The sequence below is a fragment of the Hyperoodon ampullatus genome (genome assembly GCF_949752795.1).
Source record: "Hyperoodon ampullatus genome assembly, chromosome: 14".
Taxonomy (NCBI): domain Eukaryota; kingdom Metazoa; phylum Chordata; class Mammalia; order Artiodactyla; family Ziphiidae; genus Hyperoodon; species Hyperoodon ampullatus.
The window spans coordinates 53,183,466-53,205,994 of NC_136927.1; the positions used below are offsets into that span (position 1 = coordinate 53,183,466).

Genomic DNA, 22,529 nt, shown 5'->3' on the forward strand with positions numbered 1-22,529 from the left:
CCTCGGGAGGCAAAGAAGAGGGTACGAACAGAAAACAGTCCACCGCAAAAGCTGATGCAGGAGGAAGCCTGGCTTCTAGTGCGAGCTGTCAGTAACCTGCTGTTTGCTCTTGACAGCTCATCGACTTCCCTCCGCCTCAGTTTCCTCATTTGTAAAACGAAGGACTTCTTCTAGGTGGGGTGGTCCCTTCTGATCATCACAATTCCTGCCCAGGCGCGCTCCTTTGGGCAGGGGTGTAGGCTGGGAGGTATTTTCGAGGCTTTCCCGGTCTCCCTTAACCCTCCCTCGAGGAGTTGAGCTGGGCCTTTCCAGCTCCTGAGAAGCCACACGTCCGCCCGGACTCCGGAGATTGTCGCGGGGCCTCGGTCTCCGCAGCCAGAATGGCATCCACGGTCCCTTCGGCTGCAACGACCCTCTGTGCACTAGCCATAGGCATCACCTTGCCTCCCGCTCCCCCCATCCCCACGGTCACCCTGGCACCCTCAAAGCTGGCTCGCTCCCTAACACGTCCAGCTCGCACACACTGCAGTCCCTGCACTGCTTCCAGCCAGCCCAGCGTGCCCCACTCACATTCTTTACCTCAACCTCAAAGTTCTAGCTCACCGGCCTCCTCCTTACCGAAGGGACAGACTTCTCGCCCATGCTATTGGTAGGTAGAGCAGTCCCTCAGAGAAGAGGCCGGGCCAGGTTCCCTCTGGAGGGTCTAATTGGTCCTCTTGACAGTCACTCGCCTGTATCTGGCTTGCGATTGGTTTTCGTTGGAAGAGGACCAGGGTTTGCGTTTCTCGGCCTCTATCCCTTCTAGTGGAGGGCCGACGTCCCCGCCTCCTGGTTGGACCTGATTGGCTCCATCTCCACTCCTGAGATTTTTGACTGGATGTGGCTGCGCGGGGCGGGCCGGCCTGGAGAGTAGGCAGTTGGCGAGCACTCTATTCTAGTCCCCCTCCCTTCTCTCGCCTCACTCCAGCGCCGGAGTCTCCACCCCGCCGGCGGGTTCTGATTAGCCACTTCCTACGCGTCTCGGGATCCCAATTGGTCCGTCGGGTCCCCGAGCCCGCTTCCTCCCCCTGGAAGCGACTACGGCGGCTCCGAGGAGGGGGAGGGGCAAGGAGGGACGGCCCGTCCCGTCAGTCAGGCAGCGGGAGCCGCCGGGAGCGGATGGCGGCGGCGGTAGCGGCCCCTCTCGCCGCCGGGAGTGAGGAGGCGGCGGCCACGACCTCCGTTCCAGGGTCTCCGGGTCTGCCCGGGAGCCGCAGTGCAGAGCGGGCCCTAGAGGAGGCCGTGGCCACCGGGACCCTGAACCTGTCTAACCGGCGTTTGAAGCACTTCCCCCGGGGCGCGGCCCGCAGCTACGACCTGTCAGACATCACCCAGGCTGGTGAGTGCACCCGGCTCCGAGCCCGGCCGGGACCCTCATTTGCATAGCCCCGCCCCTCGCTTGTTGCTTCCCGGGCCCGGGAGTCTGGCCCGCCCCATCACCTGGCCGTCGGAGTTCTAGATTCTGCTGATTTGCATAAGTCTGCTACCACCCCTTCCCCACTTTAAGAACTACTAGACAATGAGCGCTTTTCTCGTTTGCACGGAACACTCTAGAATCTCTGGCCGAGCGTCGTGAGCGCCCCCCTACCCCGCCCCGCTTCTCTTTATTTGCATATCTGCGCACCTGTAGAATGGTCCTGCCCCTCACCTGCTTGGCTCATTTGCGTGATCTCTTCAACCTCAGTTCTGATCGTTCCATAAAGCAGCCCTCACGAGCCCCCCCACCCCCAATGACTCCTTTCTCTTTCTCCACTTCGTCTCCAACTCTTTCCCCTGTTCCACCAAGATAAGAACAGCCCCAGGCCCCCGCTTCCATGCGTTTGCCCCTGACAGGCCCAAGTTTATGTTTCCTTTGCCTGTAGTCTCGCCCCCTAAGGCCACTGACTCTCTCCACTATTCCCCCAGCCAGCCTGTGGGAAAAAAGCAAATCTCCCTCCTCCCCCAACTCTTTTCTCCGCGAGCTCTTCCTCCTATTTTCCCTGACTCCTTTATCTGCGGCGACTCCTCCCTCTTGCGTGTGTCAGGTCACTGTGGAGCCTGTGATCTCACAGAGACCCTAGAATTCCCATTTCAGTTTCTGCTTTCCCCACGGGGGAGGGACTTGAGGCAGTTGCTGAAAGGAAGGAAATCTTATCTCCCAGCTAGGAGTGCTGGGAAGCTAGAGACGGTCCAACTGTCCTTCCTAGTCCCCCACCCATAGGATCCCTGTAATCATGCTCCCTCCACCCTGGTGTCTGTTGATGGTAGGGTGCAGAGACTCCACTGTGACAAGTGAGGCCTCAGCTGCTCAGGAGGCAGACTCTGACCTTGGGCTGGCAGCTGGGGGGTGGGGATTGCGAGACGGGTGGAGGACTGCATTCCCAATGCCCCACCCCAGCCGAGCCCAGGGTGGGACTTGGGGCTGGATGAGAGTGTCCCCCTGATGACACTGCCCTGGGACTGCACTGCCCCCCTAGCAGGTGCCTGCTCACCTGCAAACACCCTAGTGGGCGCTGACACACACTGTTTCCTCGACTGTTCTGGCGAGAACCAGTTGAAACCACTCCCCTTGTCTTGGGTTGCTAGGTAAACTCACTCGCCCACTGTGCGGCGAGTGAGTTCAGGGCGCCCGGGAGCCACTGCTGTCCCTCTCAGTCTCCCCGAGCCGCCTAACCCGCCCAGCTCCAGACTGACCTCAGCAGCTGTGTGACACTTGCCGTCTGTTCCCTTTCCCCTCCCCCTTGCTTGTTTTTTGACAAAGACCAAATGTTATTCTTTACTTCCTTAGGGCTCTGTCTGTGTGAGTGGACTACTGGGGAAAACTCCCAAGACCTCCCGGGCCCCCTCCCAGCTCCCCCCCTCCGCCTCCTCCCCCAGCATTCCGGCTCAGGGTGCAGCCCGTTCTCCTGGGAAAGCGGGACAATCCCAGCTTCCTGAGAACCCCTCTCTACCCTGCTCTCCACACAGGAAGCCTCAGTCCTTTCAGGGCCCAGGTTCTAGGCCAGGTGGGTCTCTCTCGTCCAGAACTCTCTCCTCCGGCCCCTCTCCCCAAGCAGGGTGCCTGTAGCTAGGGGTGGAAAGAGGAAGTGACAGGAACCCAGTCTGTTGCCCATACCCTGCTCTCCACACTTCCTTGCCCTTCAACCCTGACGGACTAAAAACTTCAGCTCCGCTGACTGAATCGTGTGGAACCTCTTCTGCTTCCGCAGCTCTTTCTGAACCAGCGTTTTCCTTGCACGTGTGCTGTGCGCAGGTCCCTGCTGTCCCTTGGACTCGGTCCGGGGCCCTGATAGTAGGATGAATCCTGAGGTGGGGGGAAGGGCTGCTCTCACAAAAGAGAAGTGCAGCTCATTCTTTCACAGACCACATCCTGTGCCTCCTGTGCACCGCTCCTCCAGCCCCGCTCCCTTCCGCTCGCTCACTCTGAGCTTTTGCCCCTGCTCCCTGGCTCACCCCATCACAACATGCCCTCCACCCCCCTCATCCACATGCGCGTGCAGCACACACATTTGTGGATGCAGAGAAAGCGGGCAGGTGGAGGGGGAGGGCGGGAGGACTGCATCTCATCCTCCCACCCTCTCTGGAACTGTCTTCTTCTGTGACAGGTCTTTTTTCTGTGCACGCCAGGGCTGGGAGCAGAGAGGGTTCCTGGGGCGTCAGGCTGTCGTCCGCCCTGGTAAACACAGGGCCCAGAGACAGAACTTGACAGATTATTTCTACTTCATTTCCTGTCACAAGACTCATTTCCTTGGGGGATATACCCCTGCTTCCCCTCCCCTCGGCTTTTGCTTGACCCTCCGTGGAGAGGGCCCTCTAAGAAGCTCACCCAAGCTCTGTTCCCTGGGACTTCCCCGGCAGGCCCTGGGCCCCTCCCAATACAGGCTGGGCAGAGGGAGCAGAGACCCGGGCTTGTAGCCGTCTAAGCAGTGAGAGCCTCCAGACTGGCAGGAACCCCGTGCTGGACGCCTTGCACTGGTCTAGCAAGCCGCTGGTTGAGATAAAAGGATGGTAGTAGACTCTCCCGTCCTTTCCACCCTCTCCACTCCTCGCCCGTGCCCAAGACACAGGCAAAGGAGCTGGTCTGAAGTCCGGGTCAGCGAGAGAGGAAGTAGAAGCAGGCCGTTGAGACTGGAAGAGGGCAGGAAGGAGGCCAGCTCTGAGGAAGGTGTGCCTGGGACTCCACCTCCCACCTCTGGCTTGGTCCACTTGCCTTTCCCTCCAGGTCCTTGGATCTGTAACTTCATAGTCCCTTGGACCTGGCTTGCTGATCCCAGGGGCTGGTGAAAAACCGGTGGCCAGTGTCAGGTCTCTAGAGCCAGGCTATAATAACCCTTGGTGGAAAATAGGTAGAGGTTGGGAGACAGGGCGCCTAGGAGGGATGAGCTTTCTTGGTCGTGTCCCCCAGGGGTTGTTCATATCCTTACCTTGAACCTCCCAGCCCATCACCTTGCTAGTTCCTTTGGAGCACCAACCTTCTCCTATGACCTTTGCCTTCCACCTCTCGAGGCATCACAGAACAGAAACCACAAGAGTTATAGAATCTAGCCACTCTTACAGGATAGCCCTGCATTTGTGTGTTTGAAGATGGTGTTCATGGCTCGCCCCCCTCCCCCAAGTCTAGGCTTCTCCAGCCCAGTGACCCCAAGGCCTTTGCCTTCCCTTTGCCGCTCTGGCTATGCTTGGAATGGGCTCCAGGTTACGGAAGGCTTTCTTCTCGCTCTAGAGGGTCCAGGTTTATAGGTCTGATTCCTTGGCTCTGGGGAAGTTCAAGGTCTTCCTGTCCAGGGCTGGGTCTTTGCAAGCTCTCCCCTGACACTTGCTTCCTCTAGACCTGTCCCGGAACCGGTTCCCCGAGGTGCCAGAGGCAGCGTGCCAGCTGGTGTCCCTGGAGGGTCTGAGTCTCTACCACAATTGTCTGAGATGCCTGAACCCAGCCTTGGGGAATCTCACAGCTCTCACCTACCTCAACCTCAGGTAGGGAGGCAGGGCCACCGGAGGGTAGGGGGTGGTCCTTCTCGGCATCCTGAGTGACCCTCCTGGTGACCCTGAAAGGACAGCGCCATGCCTGGAGGGTGAGCCCACTGCCCTCCTCCCTCCCACAGCCGAAACCAGCTGTCATCGCTGCCGCCCTACATCTGCCAGCTGCCCCTGCGAGTGCTCATCGTCAGCAACAACAAACTGGGGGCCCTACCTCCCGACATCAGCGCCCTGGGGAGCCTGCGACAGCTTGTGAGGACAGGGAGCAGGGTGGCAAGAGGGACTGATGAGCCAGGCACTAGGGATCTTTGGGGGGCGGGGGAGGGCAGGGAAAGGAGGGATGCGCCCTAGGGGAAAAGCGGAGACTAAAGCAGGTGGCCAGGTCCAGGAGGTAGTTTCTGATGCTCGGGGTCTGTGGCTCCTTCGCTACTTCTTTCTTCATTCTAGGATGTGAGCAGCAATGAGTTGCCATCTCTCCCCGCGGAGCTGTGTGGTCTCCCTTCCCTGCGGGATCTCAATGTCCGGAGGAACCAGCTCAGCGCCCTGCCTGATGGTGAGGAAAAGGAAGAACTGGACGGGTGTGAGGGTGTGTGTGTGCGTGTGCGTGCGTGTGCGTGTGTGTGTGCATCTACCTTGGAGGAGTCACAGACAAGGAATCTTCAAGGAAAAATAATGCCTTAGTTGCCCAGGGTTTTGCAATGTATGAGACACACTGTAAACTATTTTCTTTGCTCTTGACCAGCAACCCTCTGAGGCTGGCAAGGCATGGGTTATTAGCTGTGCTTGACAATGTGGGGAAAGGTACAGGAAGGGGAGTGGGGAGTGCATCGGCACCCTGTAGAATTTCACAGTCAAGAGGAGCCCTCAAGGTCACCCAGTGTCACCATTTAGCGCCCATGAAGCTCTCAAAACCTGAGTCAGGTGAGGTCCTGTGCTGCCTCCCCAGAGATTCTGAACCAGTGAGCTGGAGCTCAGGCAACCCCATTTTAATGAGCTAATTGTGATGCACCCGACACTTGATAGCCTTTGCTCCAAAGCAGGCACACCTTCCTTTATTCAGCCAGCATTGTTGTGTGTGTGTGTTTCCTGTGTTTTAGGTGGGGAAACAGGTAGATGTGAGTGATGTCACTCAGATCTGGGGCCAACTCTTAAGATTTAATGGCTTAATGGGGAGAGACAAGCAGAGGGAGGCGCTAGAACAGGAAACTTAGCGCCGTAGGGGCTAGAGGGAGCCGTGTGGCTCTGCTCAGGGACCTGGGGAAGACCTCAGTCAGCCCAGAGGTGCAGCAGGAGCTGACCTTTGAAGGAGAGTTCTCCATCCTTCTGCAACCCAGGCAGAAGCAACCCTGTGTGTAAAGCACGGAGGTCCAGCACAGACGTGGTTAGAAAGGCAAGCCAGGGCTAGGTGGGAAGGCTGGGGCCATGCTACCCATGGTTTTGAAGAACAAGAGAGGGGAGTCGGGTGGCCATCCATTTTCTCTAGGCTCCCTCCAACTCCTTCTTTCCTTCTAAGACAGTAGGGGTACAAATAAGCATTTAATCAGGGCTCTCTCTGGGCCATAAAAGAGACCCCAGCAAAATGCCCTGGGGGCCCAGAGGAAGGAGTGATAAATTCCAACCTAGTGTTTAGAAAGATTTCATAGAAGAAATGACCCTTGAGCTGAACCTTGAAAGATGCATGGACAGAAAAATGGGGTTCTCCTACCTGAGCAGACAGCATGTGGAGAAGCCCAGAGCAAAGGGGGTGGAGGGTTGTCTGATATGGTGTGAGGGTGGGCAGCGAGGTGCGAGACATGGGTGGAGCCAGATTATGAACTCCTTAACCGGGGAGCGGTGCTTGACCAGAGAGCAGTGATTTTTTCTTTTTTTTTTGCTTTTTCCCACACATGAACATTTATTAAACATTTTGAGTATTATACACAATTTCCTTCTTTTACTTAGCAATTTTTGGCATTTTCCTGTCAGTACTTCATTCTTTTTAACTGCTGTAGATGTTACATTTTATAGACATATTGGTTAGTTATTTCTTATTAATCAACATTTGGGCTGTTTCCAAGTTTGAAAAAAAAAGTTGCAACAAATACTCTTGGGTTCATTTCTTTGTTCAGGATTAATTCCTAGAAGTGGAAGTTCTGGGTCCAAACCCAGAATATTTTGAATTTTAATTGATGTTGCTAACTTACACTCTAAAAAGGTTGTACCAATTTATAAGGCAGAAAATGCTATTTTTTGGGGGTACTTAATCTGAATTTTTGCTAACGTGTTGGGTAAAACATGTTTTAATTTTCATTTTTTAGTTCTGTGAAGTTTAGTTTCTGACTTGCTAATTTTGGTTTCTAGCAATATTCATTCTCAATTTATTACCTCTTTGAATTTTTAATTTTAGCCATTATGCTTGGTATTATTCTTTTTTGTAAAAAGCAGCCAATTCTTGTTCTATCATTGTAACATCCCATACAATCTCACTGAAGATCAGAAACAAAGTTTTTTAAGGTCTCAGACCTTCTCCTTTAACCACCAAAAAGGTAGTCTCGTACCTGCGTCTTTACTATCCCTGTGGAATATCCTGGATTTTTCAACTTACTGACTCCTGGTCTGAGTGAAGAGAATTTTTTTCAGAAGTGTGATATAAAGTAATTCACAGTCCCTCTTTTGATCTAATTTTAATAACTGAATGCTGGCTCTTCTGTTTATAATCCATTTCTGACCTTGGACCCATCTGCCTAGCTCCTAGCTCTATAGGCTCTGGTTTCAACTCATGCTGCCAGGGCACTCTTCCACTTTGGGCTGTCTTGGTAGATATTCTGCCCTAGGCAAGTGCTGGTCACCTATTCTTGACTCTTGATGGGCATTCAGGAAGTTACAGCAAGAAATGTTTCACAAATGGTATCTGATACGGTCTAGTTAAGATTAATGGGGAATAAAAGTACTTTGCTTAGAAATAATTATGTATAGATCTAAAGTCAACAAAAGTCTCTACAACAAAAAATACATAATTTTTTCGGGGGGAGGAGGAGGCTTGAAATAGATCAGAAAACACTTTCACATTAATTGTTCTTTTCATATACTTCAAATTTGTACTTAATGCCTTTCTCCTCCTGGACATCAGAAGGAACACCTGGATATTCTGGGATAAGTTTATATTTTTCCAAATCAATTTCTGGAAAAAATGTGTCACTTTCAAATTCCTGCATGATCCTTGTCACAAATAGTCTAAGATGGCCTGGCTTGTTCATGGCTTCCTTATAAACAGAACTGCCTCCCACTATCCAGACCATGTCCACTTTATTTGTTAATTCTGGTTGCTCAATAAGTTTTAAGGCATCATCCAGACTTCTGGCAAGAAAATGAGCTCCCTGTGGAGGTTCCTTGAGTTCTCTACTGAGAACTATATTAATTCTGTCCTTTAAAGGTCGATTCTTCTCTGGAATGAAGAACCAGGTTTTCCTACCCATAGTCACCGAATTCTGTTTACCTTCTACTGAAGAGGTTGTGGTCATTCTTTGGAAATACCTGTATTCGTTCCTGAGCGAGGGCCAGGGCAGGTCCCCGTTCTTGCCGATGCCCATGTTCTGGGACACAGTGACGATGCAGTTTAGCGGACGAACCATGATAGCGGCAGAAAACACTTCCGAGCTAGCATGTCATACTGACACGGGGATTACCTGCCAGCTTGGCGCGAAATTTTTCAGAGCAGTGATTTTTATTCTTATTCTGTGTCTCGGGGCACCACTAATCCAGCTGTGCCTTTCTGAGAAGTGGAGAAGGGTACCCTCTCCTGCGGGTGGGCCAGGGCTTGGCTAGTGGAGCGCTGTACGGTCGCAGCAGCCCCCTCTCCCCGTGCCTTTGTGCAGGGTGCAGCCCGCTCACCCGCAGCAGCCCCGCCTGCAGATCCTGGAAGGCTTTTGAGCAACGCGGTGGCACAGTTTGGTTTGGGCCTCGTGATGGACACTTGAGAAGGAGGAAGCGGCAGTGGGGTGGGAGGACAAGGGAAGCACGTGGGGTGGGCAGCAGCGGAAGTTGGTCTGAGCGGGAAGAGGAGCAGGGAGGTGGGTCCTGGGGAGCGCCCTCAGCCAACCAGGGTGGAGGCGCAGTGGCCCCAGGGGTGACCCACCAGCCAGAGCAGGGGGCAGAGGAAGTGAGCACAAGGCCCCGCCCCGGGGCATGCTTCTAACTCTTCCCTCACCCACCGCCAGAGCTGGGAGACCTTCCTCTTGTCCGCCTGGATTTCTCCTGTAACCGTGTCTCCCGCATCCCGGTCTCCTTCTGCCGCCTCAGGCACCTGCAGGTCATTTTGCTGGACAGCAACCCCCTGCAAAGCCCGCCTGCCCAGGTGAGGACGGGCCCGAGAATGGGCAGGAGTTGGGGGCATAGGTCCCTTTGGTAGCCAAGCAGGATCTGGGAGGCCCCCCTCTCTTCCCCTAACTACCTGCCATGTGCCTCCACACCTAGATCTGCCTGAAGGGGAAACTTCACATCTTCAAGTATTTGTCAGCAGAGGCTGGGCGGCGCGGGGGGTCTGCACTGGGGGACCTGGCCCCTTCCCGGCCCCCGAGTTTCAGCCCCTGGTAAGTTCCAAGTGGGAAGGAGGGAAGCCCCTGGATACTTAAACCCCTTCCTAGCACCAAGGACCCCATGGTTTCCGGAGGGCGGATGACGGGGTTGCTGCCCAGAATGGGGCTGACCAGCTCTCCCTGGCTGGCCCCAGCCCCGCTGAGGACTTGTTTCCGGGACGTCGGTATGACGGAGGGCTGGACTCAGGCTTCCACAGCGTTGACAGTGGCAGCAAGAGGTGGTCTGGAAATGAGGTAAGGGCCTCCTTTCCAAGGATCATGGGAGATCTCAGCCCCAGGGGAGAACCCCTGAGCCGGGACCCTTCGCCTGCTACCTCTAAAGCTCAGAGTGACTGGTGATGGCTGGAGTCCTCTTCCTTCGCTCGCCCAAGTATCTCGCGGGGAAGGGCTGGCTCAGCGGCAGAGCCCGGGGCCCTGAACTCCATGGGCCCTGGGACTCCAGAGAGGCTGTCTCCTATCTCTGCATTTCTGCATTTACAGTCAACGGATGAATTTTCCGAGTTGTCGTTCCGGATCTCAGAGCTGGCCCGGGAGCCTCGGGGACCCAGGGAGCGGAGGGAGGATGGTTCTGGTGTGTAGTGGGATCACGGGCTAGGGGCCGGGGGGTGGGGCATGGACGAGGGCCTAAGCGCCCGCATTGGCTCGCTGATGCGCACTGCTCTCTCCAGCTGACGGAGACCCTGAGCAGGTTGACTTCATCGACAGCCACGTCCCTGGGGAGGACGAAGAGCGAGGTGCTGGCGAGGTGAGGGGAGCCCGCGTCCGCCTGTCCATCCACCATGAGAGAGCTGGAGGAGGGGAGCCAGCGCAGGCTCGGGGAACCCCCTCAGCCCCTCTGCTGTTCTTTCTTCAGGAGCAGCGGCCACCAGAATCGAGCCCTGTGGCAGGGGATGGGGAGAGGGCACCAAGCAGCAGGTACCCGGAGCCACCTGAGGCGGCGCCTCCTCCCTTTACTGCATCGCCCCACCCCCCTGTCCTCTCCTCCAGCCCTGCTCCACCTCTCATCCTGCCTCTGCCCCGCAGGCGGGAGGAGCCGGCAGGGGAGGAGAGGCGGCGCCCAGACACCTTGCAGCTGTGGCAGGAGCGCGAGCGGCGGCAGCAGCAGCAGAGTGGAGTGTGGGGTTCCCCAAGGAAGGACAGGTGTGGGCGTGGGAGCAGCTGCCCTGGCGGTGAGGCCTCCTGAGCTTCCCTGCCTCTCGGGGTTGGCGGAGCCCCGCCTGGCACTGCTGACCCCACACCTTCATTTCCTAGTTTTCCGAAGCTGGGGGTCAGGGCTCCTGGCGGGGTTGCTGCCGCCTCGTCCGCTCAGGCCACCTACAAGTATGTGTCCTCCTGGACCCCGCCTCCCTCGGGCCTCGCCCTACACGCCCTTCCCCTGAGCATCCCCTCGACTCCCCTTCTGTCTCTCCTCAGCGGCACGCCCAAGTCCAATGCCACCCAGCTGGGAGCCTCGGGGGGGCAGGGTGCTCCCACCCCCGCCTCCACCTCCCAGGAGCCCCTTCCTACAGCGGGACCAGGTGGGACGGCGGCGCTGGGAGGAGGGTGCGGGCCTGTGTAGGTGAGGGGGGTGTTGAGACCTGGTGGCCTGAGGGAGGAGTAGGACACTGAGGGGATGCTTCTCCTGCCCCCTGGCTCCGGCCCCCAGCGACCACACCTGCTCCCCGGCCGCTCAGCTCCATTCAGAGACCAAACAGCTTCCTCTTCCGTTCTTCCTCTCAGAGCAGCTCAGGTGGGTCTTCCCTCCTCCCCAGTACTAACCCGGTGCTAATCCAGCACTAACCCCGGCGCTGGGGCCGTCCCTTCTGGCGTGGGAGTTCTCTGGTCAGTTGTCCCATTGTGTTGAAAATCCCACAAGCGCAGAGGCAGGCGATGTGGGTGCCAGACCCTGCGACCGGGCTACAAAGTCGATGGTGCGTAGTGGAGGCGGCCCCACACCCTCCTCTCTCTCCAGGCCCTTCATCACCGGACTCTGTCTTGAGACCTCGGCGATCCCCCCAGCTTTTGGACGAAAAGGAGGTGATGGCTCAGCTGCGCCAGGTATGAGGTGGGATCTGCGTGGGTGGAGCCTGGGCTCCGCGTGGTGCCTGGAGGTTCCCGGCTTCCCTCAACAGCCTCTTTGCCTACCCTGGTACCTCCCCTGAGACGGAAGGGGCAGGAGGGCGTTCCCTGCTGACCCTGACCTCTCCCCCTCCTTCCCCTGCCTCCCAGGTGCTTGAGTCCCAGCTGCAGCGGCCCCTGCCCGAGGACCTGGCAGAGGCTCTAGCCAATGGGGTCATCCTCTGTCAGCTGGCCAACCAGCTGCGGCCCCGCTCCGTGCCCTTCATTCATGTGCCCTCACCTGCTGTGGTCAGTTGGGGCCCAGGCAGGAAGTAGGGGTTGGGACGGGGACTCCTGGGGCTTCCCCCTTACTCCCTTTTTCCTTTCTTACCCACCCCCAGCCAAAACTCAGTGCCCTCAAGTCTCGGAAGAATGTGGAGAGTTTCTTAGAAGCTTGTCGAAAAATGGGGGTGCCTGAGGTAAGGGGGTGTGTTCTCAGGGGCCCAGGGCTGGTCTCTTCTACAAAGGGTGCAGTGTCCTGGGCTCAGCGGGGCACCCTGCATGGATGGCAGGGTTCCATTCACGGGGGGTGTCTGCTTCTCAGCAGGAAGCACATCCGCCAGCCCCTGTCCCGCATGTCTCCCCTGCATGCCTCCCTTCCCTGCACTCTGCATGTTGGCGTGGCTCTGGCCCTGGCACGTGAGGGCAGGGGGTGGGAAGGATTGTCTTGCTGCTGCTGCTGCTGCTGCTGACGTCTTTTGTCCTTTGTCCTTGTCCATCTGTCCTACTCTCCCTTCCCAGGCTGACCTGTGCTCCCCCTCGGATCTCCTCCAGGGCACTGCCCAGGGGCTGTGGACCACCCTGGAGGCTGTGAAGCGGGCGGGGGGCAGGTCCCCCCCGCCCCTCTGGCCCCCCTCTGGTCTGGGAGGCTTCATCCTCTTCTACGTGGTCCTCATGCTGCTGCTCTGTGTCGTCTACACTCGGCTCCTGGGTTCCTAGGACCTGAAGTCACCCCACCCCTACCCCCTTGCCCTACTTCTATTTATAAGACTCCTGTGCAAACCCCCTTCCCCACCGGTGGTGCCTTCAGCCCCTACCAAAGACACTAGTGAACCCCCCTCCCCTCATAAACACTGACCTCAGAGGCCCCACTCTGGTGCCCCCAGACCCTGGGCCCCCAGCCTCTGGCCACCCTCCTGTAGCCCCTCCCTTCTCAGTGCTGATGGTGCCTTTTAAGTCCTTTCCCTGCCCTGCCCTCTGCTTCCCTAGAGGGTGGGTCTTAACCTTCCTCCTTGCACCATCCCCCCCCCCCAGCTGCTATAGGGGGCTAAATTATCTATATTTTGTAGAGAGAACTCTATATTTGTAGGGGATGCAGGGGCCCAGGCTGGGTCTCTGTCTCTTGTATAAATTGTACAGACCGTGGCTGCCTGTGTGTGTGTGTGTGTGTGTGTGTATGTGTGTGTGTGTTTGCGTCTGCTCCTGCTGTGCCGGGGGCCCATCCCTGGCCGTGTCCCCTGGGCTCTATGTGCCAGCTTGCCTACTCCAGCACTTCCCTCTGGAAATGGCAGGTCTGTCCTTCCCTCTGAGTCTTGGCCCCCTGTGTCATCTCCCTTCTGTTATCCTCTGGCAGCTTCCTTGCATCTCATTTGTCCCCAAGCCACATCCAGGGTGCCCTTGACCCTTGCCTGCTACATTCTGTCAGCTTCCTTTGCCCAGGCTCCTTTAGGGTGTCTCCCACCCTACAGCTGAGAAGAGGAGGTGACAAGGGGAACTTAACCTGGGCCCCTCCCCCTAGGAGTCCCTGTGCCAGCCCCACCACATCCTGGAAGAGGAGGGGGCCCCGGGAAGGGGCCTCCCCTACATCGCTGCTGTCATCCATGCACTGCTGGAACGGCCTTAGGGGTTGAGGTCGGGGTGCAGGGGCCCGACCCGGCGGGAACCCCAGGAACAGAGAAGACAGTCACACCTGGGCTCTGCTCTCTAGCGAGGACTGGTGAGGGCGGCCTCGGGCCTGGCCCTGTGCCTCAGGCACCTGTCTGCCCGGGAGCTTGGAAGCAGGCTGGCCCAGCAAGGCGCGAGGCCGCCTCTGGGCGTGGTCGAGGGTCTGGGATGGAAGACTGGGGGCTGGGTGTTGTGTCACGTGCAATAAACGGAAGCCGGAAGCCCTCTAGGTTGCCCCTCAGCTGTGTGTGTGTCTGCGAACGAGAGCGGTGCGTGTCGGGGACGGGGTAGCCTCTACGCCCGGGCGCCGCAGTTCCCTCTGGCCGTTTTCACCCTTCCGTGTGGCCCCGCCGTCCGCGCCGCCAGGGGGCGCTCGCGGGATCCCGGCGGGACCGTGCGCCACGTGGCCCGGAAACGCGCTGGACGCCTGCGCCGCGAAGCCCTGCGAGGTGGGCCGCAAGCTGGGCGCGCGGGGCAGCGCGGGCCGCTGAGGGAAGCTGCGCCCGAGTGGGAGCCGGGAGGTGCCAGGCGGGCGGCGCGGGGCCCTGACCTGCCCTACCCCTGGACGCGGCATGTTGCCCGGGACCCCCCGGCGGTGGGGCGCGGGTGAGGAGCAGGCGCCCGAGGAACAAGGCCCCTCGACGGGCAGCGACCCCGGCCAGGCCTGGGACTCTGGAGAGGAATCCCTGCGGGAGCCAAGAACAACCCCACAGGACAGGTGAGGGGCTCTGCCGGCGGTACTTGGGCGAAACCCGACGGGGGCCCACAGTGTGAGAAGATCTCAGTTGTCCCTAGTAGCGAAGAATGGGTATGACCAGTCTCCCCGCACCGGGTACCCTTGGCCCTGCCTTGGAAGTATTCAGACTTGGAGCGGGGAGGTGATTGCGGGAGGCTGTGACCGAAGCATCTCAGTACCGCCCCCTCCCAGTCCTCAGCCCTGGTCCCAAAGGCCTAACTGGACCCGGAAAGAGCAGCTGCTGCCTCGGCCGCCCCCAGGCCTGGCTGCCGAGCGGTCACCCGGAACCCCAGGTAGGTACAGGGTCTTGCCATCTTTACCCCCAAGACCCTTTTACCGACTCCTGAGCCGATTTTAATCTCTTCAAGTCCTCCCCCCGCCCAGTTCCCCTGTCCCCCCAGATGACCTGCGAGGTGGCCCCGTCAAGGATGACCCTGCTGGCGCCATGGCACCCCAACTGTGAGGCTAAACCGGGACCTCGGCTGGTGTGGGTGAGTTGTGGGTACCTGTGGCACCAGCCTCGGGTGGGGCAGGGATGCCTTGGGAGGGGGCTGAAGCTCCAGGAATCTTTCCCGTCCCTCCACAGGGGCTCAGCTGTGAGTCAGGCACCTCCTTCTCAGGCCGGACCTTGCGCCATCCCTCATTCTGCTCTCTGTATGAGGCAGCCTCAGGCAGAGGCCTCAGGCCCAGTCTAGCAGGACGTCAGAGTGGAGAGCAGGCGCCCAGGGATGCAGGTACGGCCCTTGGTCCCCTCAGACTCCGCGGAGAACCAGTGCAGCGCTTGCCACCCTAGCAGCTTCTCCTCCCCAGGGTTCCCGGTGATGTGCCGTGAAGCTGTCTTTCTTTCTGACCATCTGCTGCCCCGTGGGCAGCGTGTTCCCCTGTACCTGTCTCAGGCCCGTCAGCAGGTGAGCACTCTTCCTGCCCTGGCCTCACCCCAGCCTTCACGCAGGGCTCGGGAGGAGACACTTGCCTCTCCTCTCTCCTCAGGTGATGGGCTCTCTGAAGCTGCTGCTCCCACCCCCAGTCATGTCCCCCTGGGTCCTCCCCACTCGGTCCTCTGGCTGCTCCACCGCCTGGCTCAGTGGGCCTGAGCTGATCGCCCTCAGTGGCCTCCTTCAGATGAGCCAGGGGGAGCCAAGACCCAGCCCCCCGGGGGCTCCCATGCCCCCTGCTGGCCCCCCAGACCCTGCCTCTGACCACCCAGGTGCCAGTGGTGGCCAGAGCTGTTCTCACTGCACGGACCCATCTCTCCCACGGGCCCCAGACAGCCAAGGTCCATAGCCCCTCTGGGGGAGAGCGGGCCCCCTACTTCCCCAGGCAGGTTCTGTTGACAATAAAACTGTTGGTTTGCAAACAGGCTCCTTGTGGCAGATAGCAGAGTGGGGCGTGGAGGCAGGGATGGGGTCTCTTCTCCCACCACGGCTTTGGTTGCTCACCCCTCAGATCCTTGTTACTCATTCCCCCTACAGTCGGGCAGGGGAATCCATGGACCTAAGACTTTTCCAGGCTCACCCAGCAGGGAAACTTTAATGGGGGTGGGGTGCACAGTATAGTCTCCTAGACTAGATTAAGTATATCAGAAGCAAGGACTCTTATCAGTTCTGCCAGGCCGGGGAGAAGGAGAATTGTGTGAGCACATAGCTGGTGTTGGGAAAGGCAAAGTAGTGGGTAGGGGGTGTCATCACTTTGGGAGGGCACTAGTGTAAGATACCTGTTGCTCTCATCCTTCTTGCTCTGGGGTCCCAGGAGTTCAGCCGACACCAGGCCAGCACAGCAGGTGTGTGTGTGGCGGGGGGAGGGGCAGATCTCTGTCTTCTTGGTCATCATCACTGGAGGCAGGTTGCGGGGCCAAGGCTGACTTGAGACTCTGGAGCGATGCTGCAGGAACTCTGTGGGGAAACAGGGTCAGGGCTTTGGCTGAGAAGGTCCAGAAATTTGTAGGGGTTTTGTTTTAAGGGGGGAAGAGTTCTAGAATTTTCTCCCTTAAAAGAATCCAACTTCTTGGGGAACCTCCTCCCGAAGACTTCCCAGGCGCCACAGTTGGAAGGGGCGGAGCCCTTAGGCAGCCCGTCCTAAGGGGCAGCTCAGCGCTTCTGCTGGTCACACGTCCTAGGGGACATCTGAGCTGTAGAACCTCTCCATCGGGCGGAAGGGGTTTGTGGGGTTCAGGGGGGTGGGCGGGAAGGCATTCTTAACTTTGCCCTTTTTTTCTTCCTCCACTCCCGTCTGTCTGTCCATCTATCAGCTATACCCAGGGGCCACGGGGGTCTCCTCACCGGGGCCTGCCCGAGGTTCTGGAACTCGATGTGTGTATAGCTGTGTGGGCGTCGCCTCGCACCTCCAGGGGAGGGACCAGGTCCAGGTCTACGTAGTTGAGGCCGCCTTCCGGGGGCTCGGGGATGTCAGTGCCCATAACTATGTAGTCGGCGGCCGCGTACTCAAGGCACACGTACTCCCCGGCTAACTCTGACGGCGGCTGCAAGCAGCGCTGAGCCCCTGCGGGTCCCCAGTCGTCTCCCACGCCTAGACGAGGGCCTTGGAGCCCGGGTCCAGGCTCCCCGGCCCCAGGCCTGTAGGAAAGAGGCAAGAAGCTCGAGGGAAAGGACCGTGGCGCACAGAGGCTCATGGACACATATTCAGTGACCCCTCCATCCTGGAGCAGCTGGCGGGAAGCGGCTTTGGCTGAGGCAGGAAGGCCCGGGGTTGCCATCACCACGTAGCCACTGGCTTGGCCGCCCCCCATGGGCTCATAGTCACTCCTGGCTCCCTTGGTTATGTAGACCCCGCCCAGCTCCAACCCCTCGGGGTGTGAGGCTGCCGCCCCCAGCCTGGCCAGGGTCTTGAGGGTTGCTTGCTCGCTTCTCTCACTCAGGCGCCCCCGACGGTACAGGCCGCTTGATTGGGCCGCAGAGGCTGGGGTCTCATAAGATTGGGGGACAGAGGGTGTGGAGGCGCTCATCGGGGGCTTTCTTGGCAGTGGCTCAGCCCTGCCACCGGCACCACTGTCCCCGATTCGTTTCATGGCGGCCAGGACAGTCTCGTGAATGCTTTGGGCCACGACGGCGTCGGGCGCCTGTAGCCACAGCTCCCCGGGACCCGTGGGTGCCGAGCGGCCAAGCTCCAGGAAGAAGAAAGCGTCGGCATGGCCACAGCGGCGCACGCTGAGCAGGGACAAGCGCAGGGCCGGCGGCGGAGATGGCAGGGAGGCCCTGGAGCTTCTGCCCCCGGGCTTCCGCAGCAGGCTCAGTACCCCGGAACCCAGGCACAGGCAGTAGTCGCCGCTGCCCAGGCCTCGTGCCCGCCCCAGCCCCTTCGGCCGCAGTGTCACGGGCCAGACTTCCTGAAACGGAGCGAGGATCCAGGCCCCGGGGTCCTCGTGGGAGTCGGGACCTGGAGAGACAATGGTCTGGTCACAGGGGCTCTCGGGCCGGCAGGCTGGAGTCACTGTGGCCCGGGGACTGAAAACGTGTAAACCCTTCACGTTTGGTCTTGATTTCGGAGACCTGGGGAAGGGACAGGCTACGGATAAACCAAATCCACGATCATCCACCCCCCCACGCCCCCCACCCCACCCCCCCGCCAGCTCAGTCTCAGGCAGCCCGGGGCTCGGGCCTCACCGGCGGCGGCGGCGGCAGCGCGCGCCTGGAGCAGGGCGCTGTACCACGCCTGCTGCTCCGCCTCGCTGGCCGCCGCCAGGCCCAGGCTGCGGTCGCGCGTGTAGAGGACGATCAGGTGTCGCTGACGCGCGTCCACGCGCTTACTGATGGTGCACGCGCCCTCCAGGCTCACGCTGAACTTGGGCGGCGTTCGGCCGGCGCGGAACTTCTTCTCGCTCTCGTAACACTCGAGGCGCTGCGGGTAGGCGCGGAGCACAAAGAAGCGGCGGCGCTGGGACTTCTGCTTCCGCAGGTGGCCGCAGAGCCGCACGTCAGCCGGGCAGGCCCAGGGCCGCGGCGGACCCAGGGCCACGTCGGCTGACTCGAACTCCGGGGTCGTCGTGGGGCCTCTGGGCTTCATCCCGGACCCAAAGCAGTAAAGTGTCCGGAGCAGGGGCTGGGACGGCAGAGGTGGGGTAGACGTAGCGGTCCCTGGGGAGGGGGGCGGCATCCTCACAGGCGACCACCTGTCTTGATGCCCAGCGTCTTTCTCCCCGCTCCCGACTTGAAGTTTGGGACAGGGGGTCCGCACCGTGTGCCCCAGTGGCTGCCCGGTGGCCTGAGACACCCGAGGCTCTGACAGACTCTGAGGCTTGACCCCTGCGCCTCCCGTCGCCTCCTCTCCCGTCCTCTCCCCTCCCTCCCTCCCTGCGCGGAACGCGCCAAAGTCCCCACCCCCGCGAGGTTAACCCTTGCGCGCCCCGGAGCCGGACGCCGGGTTGGGGGAGTGGAGTGTGAGTCGGGAAATCCAGGAGAGGCGGCCTCCGCCTCACCCCACCCCGTGTCCTGGGACTGGGCTTTTGCAGGGGCGGAGGTGGGGTGGCGTCTCTACTGGTCTGAGCTGCCGGCCGGCCGAGAAAGCGGCGAGGTGAGGTGAGTGTGCGTGGAGCCACGTCTGTGGTGACCGCGTTGGCGGCGTCTGCAGTCCTGGAGGTGAGCGGGCCACTGAGCCGGGCCACCCTTACAGTGGCACCCCTTCCGGCCTCCGCCACTCCCCACTCGGAATGGTGTCCCCTCTTCCCACCCAGGAGTGGCTCTGTTCTCTGCCTTCCCAAGTAATCCCAGGAGCCAGGGCTACGGAGCACTGGGCTATGCTGATCTTGGAGGAGCTGGAGGTTCAGTTTCTCTGCGGGGTTGGGGCCATAGGAGGTGTCTTGAGGTAAGTTAACTTTTGGATCGGTCCCTGTGCACAGACCATACCCACCAGGGTTCCAGTCAAGTGGCATTGAAGGAGAGCCAGTGGAGAAAGAGACCATCTCTCAGGGGCACTGCCCTCTTGCTGCACCATTGCCCTCAGCCCCTCCTCACCACCTCTGTTCAAACATAATGCTGCCCAGGCCAGCTGAAGGCTCTTTTCGCAGAAGTGCACACTCTCTGCACTGGTGGAGGTACCCTTTGCCCCTTGCATCCCGGGAGGCTTGAAATGGGGTTGAGATTCAGACATTTTTACACGCCACTTCTGATCCTTCCAAGGACCACTGACTCATGTTGGCGGCGATGGCGCCGGTCAGTGCACACTTTGCGAGACAAACCGGTAGTTGACACATGGGTGGGGGCCTTAGAGGACCTTATGATTTCACTGTCATGGCAAGTAGGACACCTACAGTGGGGGAGCTGAGGGTTTGGGAGAGGGCAGCTGTGGCCCCTATTAAAGACGGTATTTGGGGAGGACTGCCTTCAGGTGAGTTAGGAGCTGTACCAGGAGTACTGAAGCAAGGCCACCTGGTTCTTTTTCTCCGGCTAGTCCAAGGGCCAGGAAGGCCTGAGTAGGGAGGGCTGGGCTTCCCACCCTGGCTCCTCCACTTCCCAGGCGTGGGAGGAAGGGGTTGGTCTATGAGCTGGAATACTGGAGAAGCCAACAGTGCGTGCAGTGTGCAGGAAGGCTCAGATTCTTGAATGCCCTTTAAGGGTCATGCTGAAAGTGTGATGCAGGGCACCACCTGGCATCATGAAGATGGGCATCTGGCCAGCAGGCAGCAGTGCCCAGGTTCTGCTCCAGGTGCCCGCTCCCCTTCCCCCCCGCCCCAGGTCAGCCAAAGCCTCTCCAAGGTGCCAGAGAAGTGGCGGCAGCTCAGGTGGTGCACGCGGGCCAGCGGCAGCCTCCACCGTTGATGGGTGTTGGCGAGGGAGAGGCAGGTATGTGAGAGATCCTGAAGTGGACACCAGAAGTATATTCAAGGTCATAGCCTCCAGTGTGGCCTCGACATATGCGCCATGGAGAAGTGGCAGGGACACAAAAGACGTCTGCAGGCCTTTCCCCTTCCTAGTTTTGATGCTGCCTTGAGGAGCAGGGCACCCGTGGGGGCCAGGTACCTGCTGTGCTCCTGCCTGTAGCCTTACTCCCCAGGTTTGATTTGAAGCTACCCACAGGAGGGTCTCTTCATATCTGCTCCTTCCCACTCCCCACCAACCAGTCCACCTTGGAGCACCCCAGTCCTTGTGAAATCACAGACCCTGTCACAGAGACCAGCTCCAGACCGCCTTGTGTCATTGAACCCCTAAGTGCTGGGTAAAGATAAAGCAGGAAGCAGCAGGGATGGGAGCACCTGGGCCCTGGGCAAGCAAACGTGGTCGAGTGGGTTGGTAATCAATGCCAGGTGATTTAGCCTGCTGGGTACCAGGAAAAGCCTGGAGCCAAACGACTGACTTAATCAGTTGCCATGGCCACAACATTGCCCTTGGCTCTACCCAGACAAGACTGATTTGAGCCTGTTGCCCTGGTAACTCGTGTTGCTCCCCGGGGACAGGAAGTAACAGAACTTCAGCTCTGTTGGGTGAGAACACCTCCCCCAACCTGAGGGGGTCCACCTGTGCATCCCGCTGCCAGGTGCAGGGTAGCAGTGGGATGGGCTCTCCACATTCTAAGTGCCTATGGAAGACTCTTGTTACCAAAGGGGAGCCCCCAGGGAGGAGGCTGGGGCACTAGGGCCAGGCTCTTCCCATGTGCCCCTCTCTCCTCCGTCCAGGTTCTCACTCCTCTGGAGGGGGCTGCAGGGACAGCGCCAGCCCCTTCCTCCATCGGAGAGCTTGACAGAGGTCCTGGGCCCTGGCTCCTGCTTCCTCACCCGCAGAGGCAGCCGCCGGTGACCTGCTGAAGGCTGGGGTCAAGCCAGAGGACTGTTGCCTGCAGAGCACTGTCACAGCATTGGCCAGGGGGACATGAGCACTTGGTCAGAAGCCTGGTGGCAGTCTGGGTGAGCCCTTCCAGCCCCATGGTGTGGGTCCAGATTTGTAACCACCAGGCAGGGCCTGCAGGGAGGCCCTGGGCGATGGGGCGGGGGAACACAGCCCAGTCAATTAGACATTTCCTGAGGCCAGGGATTCTTCCATCTTTGCTGCCTGCCTGGAGAGAGGGCGCCAGGTGGAGGCAGCACTAGGCTGTTCCACACCGAGACAGGCAGCTGCAGTCCCGGTCTCAGCCTACGCCCTGCGAACTCTTGATTTTTCTGCCCTGGAGTTGGACGCTGACCCGTTCTAACTTCTCTGGCTGGTCATCCTGCCCTGGCCAGTGAGCTGACGGGGGTCCATGTCGGACAGTGACTGGGAAGCGTGGAGGGGGGACTGCAGGGAGGTCCTGCGCCCAGGCACTGAGCAGTTAAGGAGATCCCTGAGCAACAGCGGCAGTGTGACTCAAAACAGTAAGAAGCACTGCAGCTGCTGGTCCTTTAAATCTCACCTCCAAACCTCAGTGTTTTTGGTTAGGAAAGGAGGTGCCGGGGAGCTGGGGAAAAAGAAGGCTCCTCCTCCCCCTCCTTCTCCACAAGATTCCAGCTTCCCTCGCGTCCCTGGCTCTGAGCAGAGAATGGGGAAGAGACAGATAATCAAGGGTGACAGAGGAGAATACCCAGGGAAAAAAAAGATGGTGGTCCACCCTGGGAGCGCCACCAGGAGATGGAAGGAGAGTAGAGAACGGGAACACAACACAAGACAGGATGGGGACTGAGCCCTGGGAAGGTGGGGAGGCCACGCCTGGCTGGGCAAAGAGCAGCAGCTGAAGGTATTTACAGAAAAATCCTCAAAGTAAATCAGTGATAAGACTGTCCCCGCCTCTCCTTGCTGTCAGGTTAAAGGTCACTGGGTGGAAAGACTCAAAGAAATCCCAAGAAGGGACGACTGAAGGGGCCAGAGTTCCCAGGCAGCAGTAGGAAAGGGAGAGGCGCTCACAGCAGGGCTGTTCGGGGCCTCTCCTCCCCCAGGTGAGGTGTCTAACCCAAGCCGGCTGTCTTGTTACCACACACACAGCCTAGACACTGTTGACACAACATCCCCAGGTGGCAAGGGTCTGGGGAGGGGCTGAGGAGGCAGCTGACCTGGGAGAGCTGGACTTTGACTAGGCCCTGCCCAACCCCCACCCCGGCTCCTCCTCTGCACCCCCTCCCCCGCTCCCTCCACTGCTAAAACTGGACTCCAGTTCAGACAGGGCCTGGCTCTGTCCTTGGCGAACAGCAGCATAGGCACCGACCCAAGCAGTCACGTTGACTGACATGAGGCCCCTCAAGCTGGCCCAAAGCAAGACCACAAGAGCCATTTTTTTTCTTTCAAATGCAGTTCTTTTCCAACATTGCCTGCAACAGCTTTGGTGCA

At 59.3% G+C, this 22,529-nt stretch overlaps 3 protein-coding genes across 4 annotated transcripts; 2 read left to right on the forward strand and 1 right to left on the reverse strand.

The window, feature by feature from the left end:
• Positions 1 to 1,158: 1,158 nt before the first annotated feature.
• On the forward strand, positions 1,159 to 13,031 carry LRCH4 (leucine rich repeats and calponin homology domain containing 4; the record flags this gene model as incomplete). The annotated part of the gene is made up of 18 exons (XM_079719807.1): positions 1,159 to 1,378; positions 4,848 to 4,992; positions 5,121 to 5,247; positions 5,443 to 5,548; positions 9,192 to 9,328; positions 9,448 to 9,563; positions 9,704 to 9,803; positions 10,050 to 10,140; positions 10,238 to 10,314; positions 10,423 to 10,484; positions 10,593 to 10,709; positions 10,821 to 10,889; positions 10,983 to 11,086; positions 11,215 to 11,298; positions 11,521 to 11,606; positions 11,778 to 11,915; positions 12,008 to 12,085; positions 12,408 to 13,031. 18 exons carry the CDS (start codon positions 1,159 to 1,161, stop codon positions 12,603 to 12,605), a joined length of 2,055 nt encoding a protein of 684 aa, XP_079575933.1. The 3' UTR covers positions 12,606 to 13,031.
• On the reverse strand, positions 8,043 to 8,606 carry LOC307063522 (dihydrofolate reductase-like; the record flags this gene model as incomplete). Its single annotated transcript, XM_079719718.1, has 1 exon — positions 8,043 to 8,606. One exon carries the CDS (start codon positions 8,604 to 8,606, stop codon positions 8,043 to 8,045), a length of 564 nt encoding a protein of 187 aa, XP_079575844.1.
• A 947-nt stretch (positions 13,032 to 13,978) lies between the features above and the next one.
• SAP25 (Sin3A associated protein 25) lies at positions 13,979 to 15,637 on the forward strand. 2 transcript variants are annotated; one of them, XM_079719948.1, is made up of 6 exons: positions 13,979 to 14,268; positions 14,479 to 14,579; positions 14,671 to 14,777; positions 14,873 to 15,020; positions 15,097 to 15,194; positions 15,277 to 15,637. In XM_079719948.1, exons 1-6 carry the CDS (start codon positions 14,123 to 14,125, stop codon positions 15,568 to 15,570), a joined length of 894 nt encoding a protein of 297 aa, XP_079576074.1. In that variant the 5' UTR covers positions 13,979 to 14,122; the 3' UTR covers positions 15,571 to 15,637. The 2 variants fall into 2 exon arrangements, with proteins under 2 accessions (XP_079576074.1, XP_079576075.1); XM_079719949.1 differs by having other exon boundaries at positions 14,243 to 14,268; positions 14,688 to 14,777.
• The last annotated feature ends 6,892 nt before the right edge of the window (positions 15,638 to 22,529 follow it).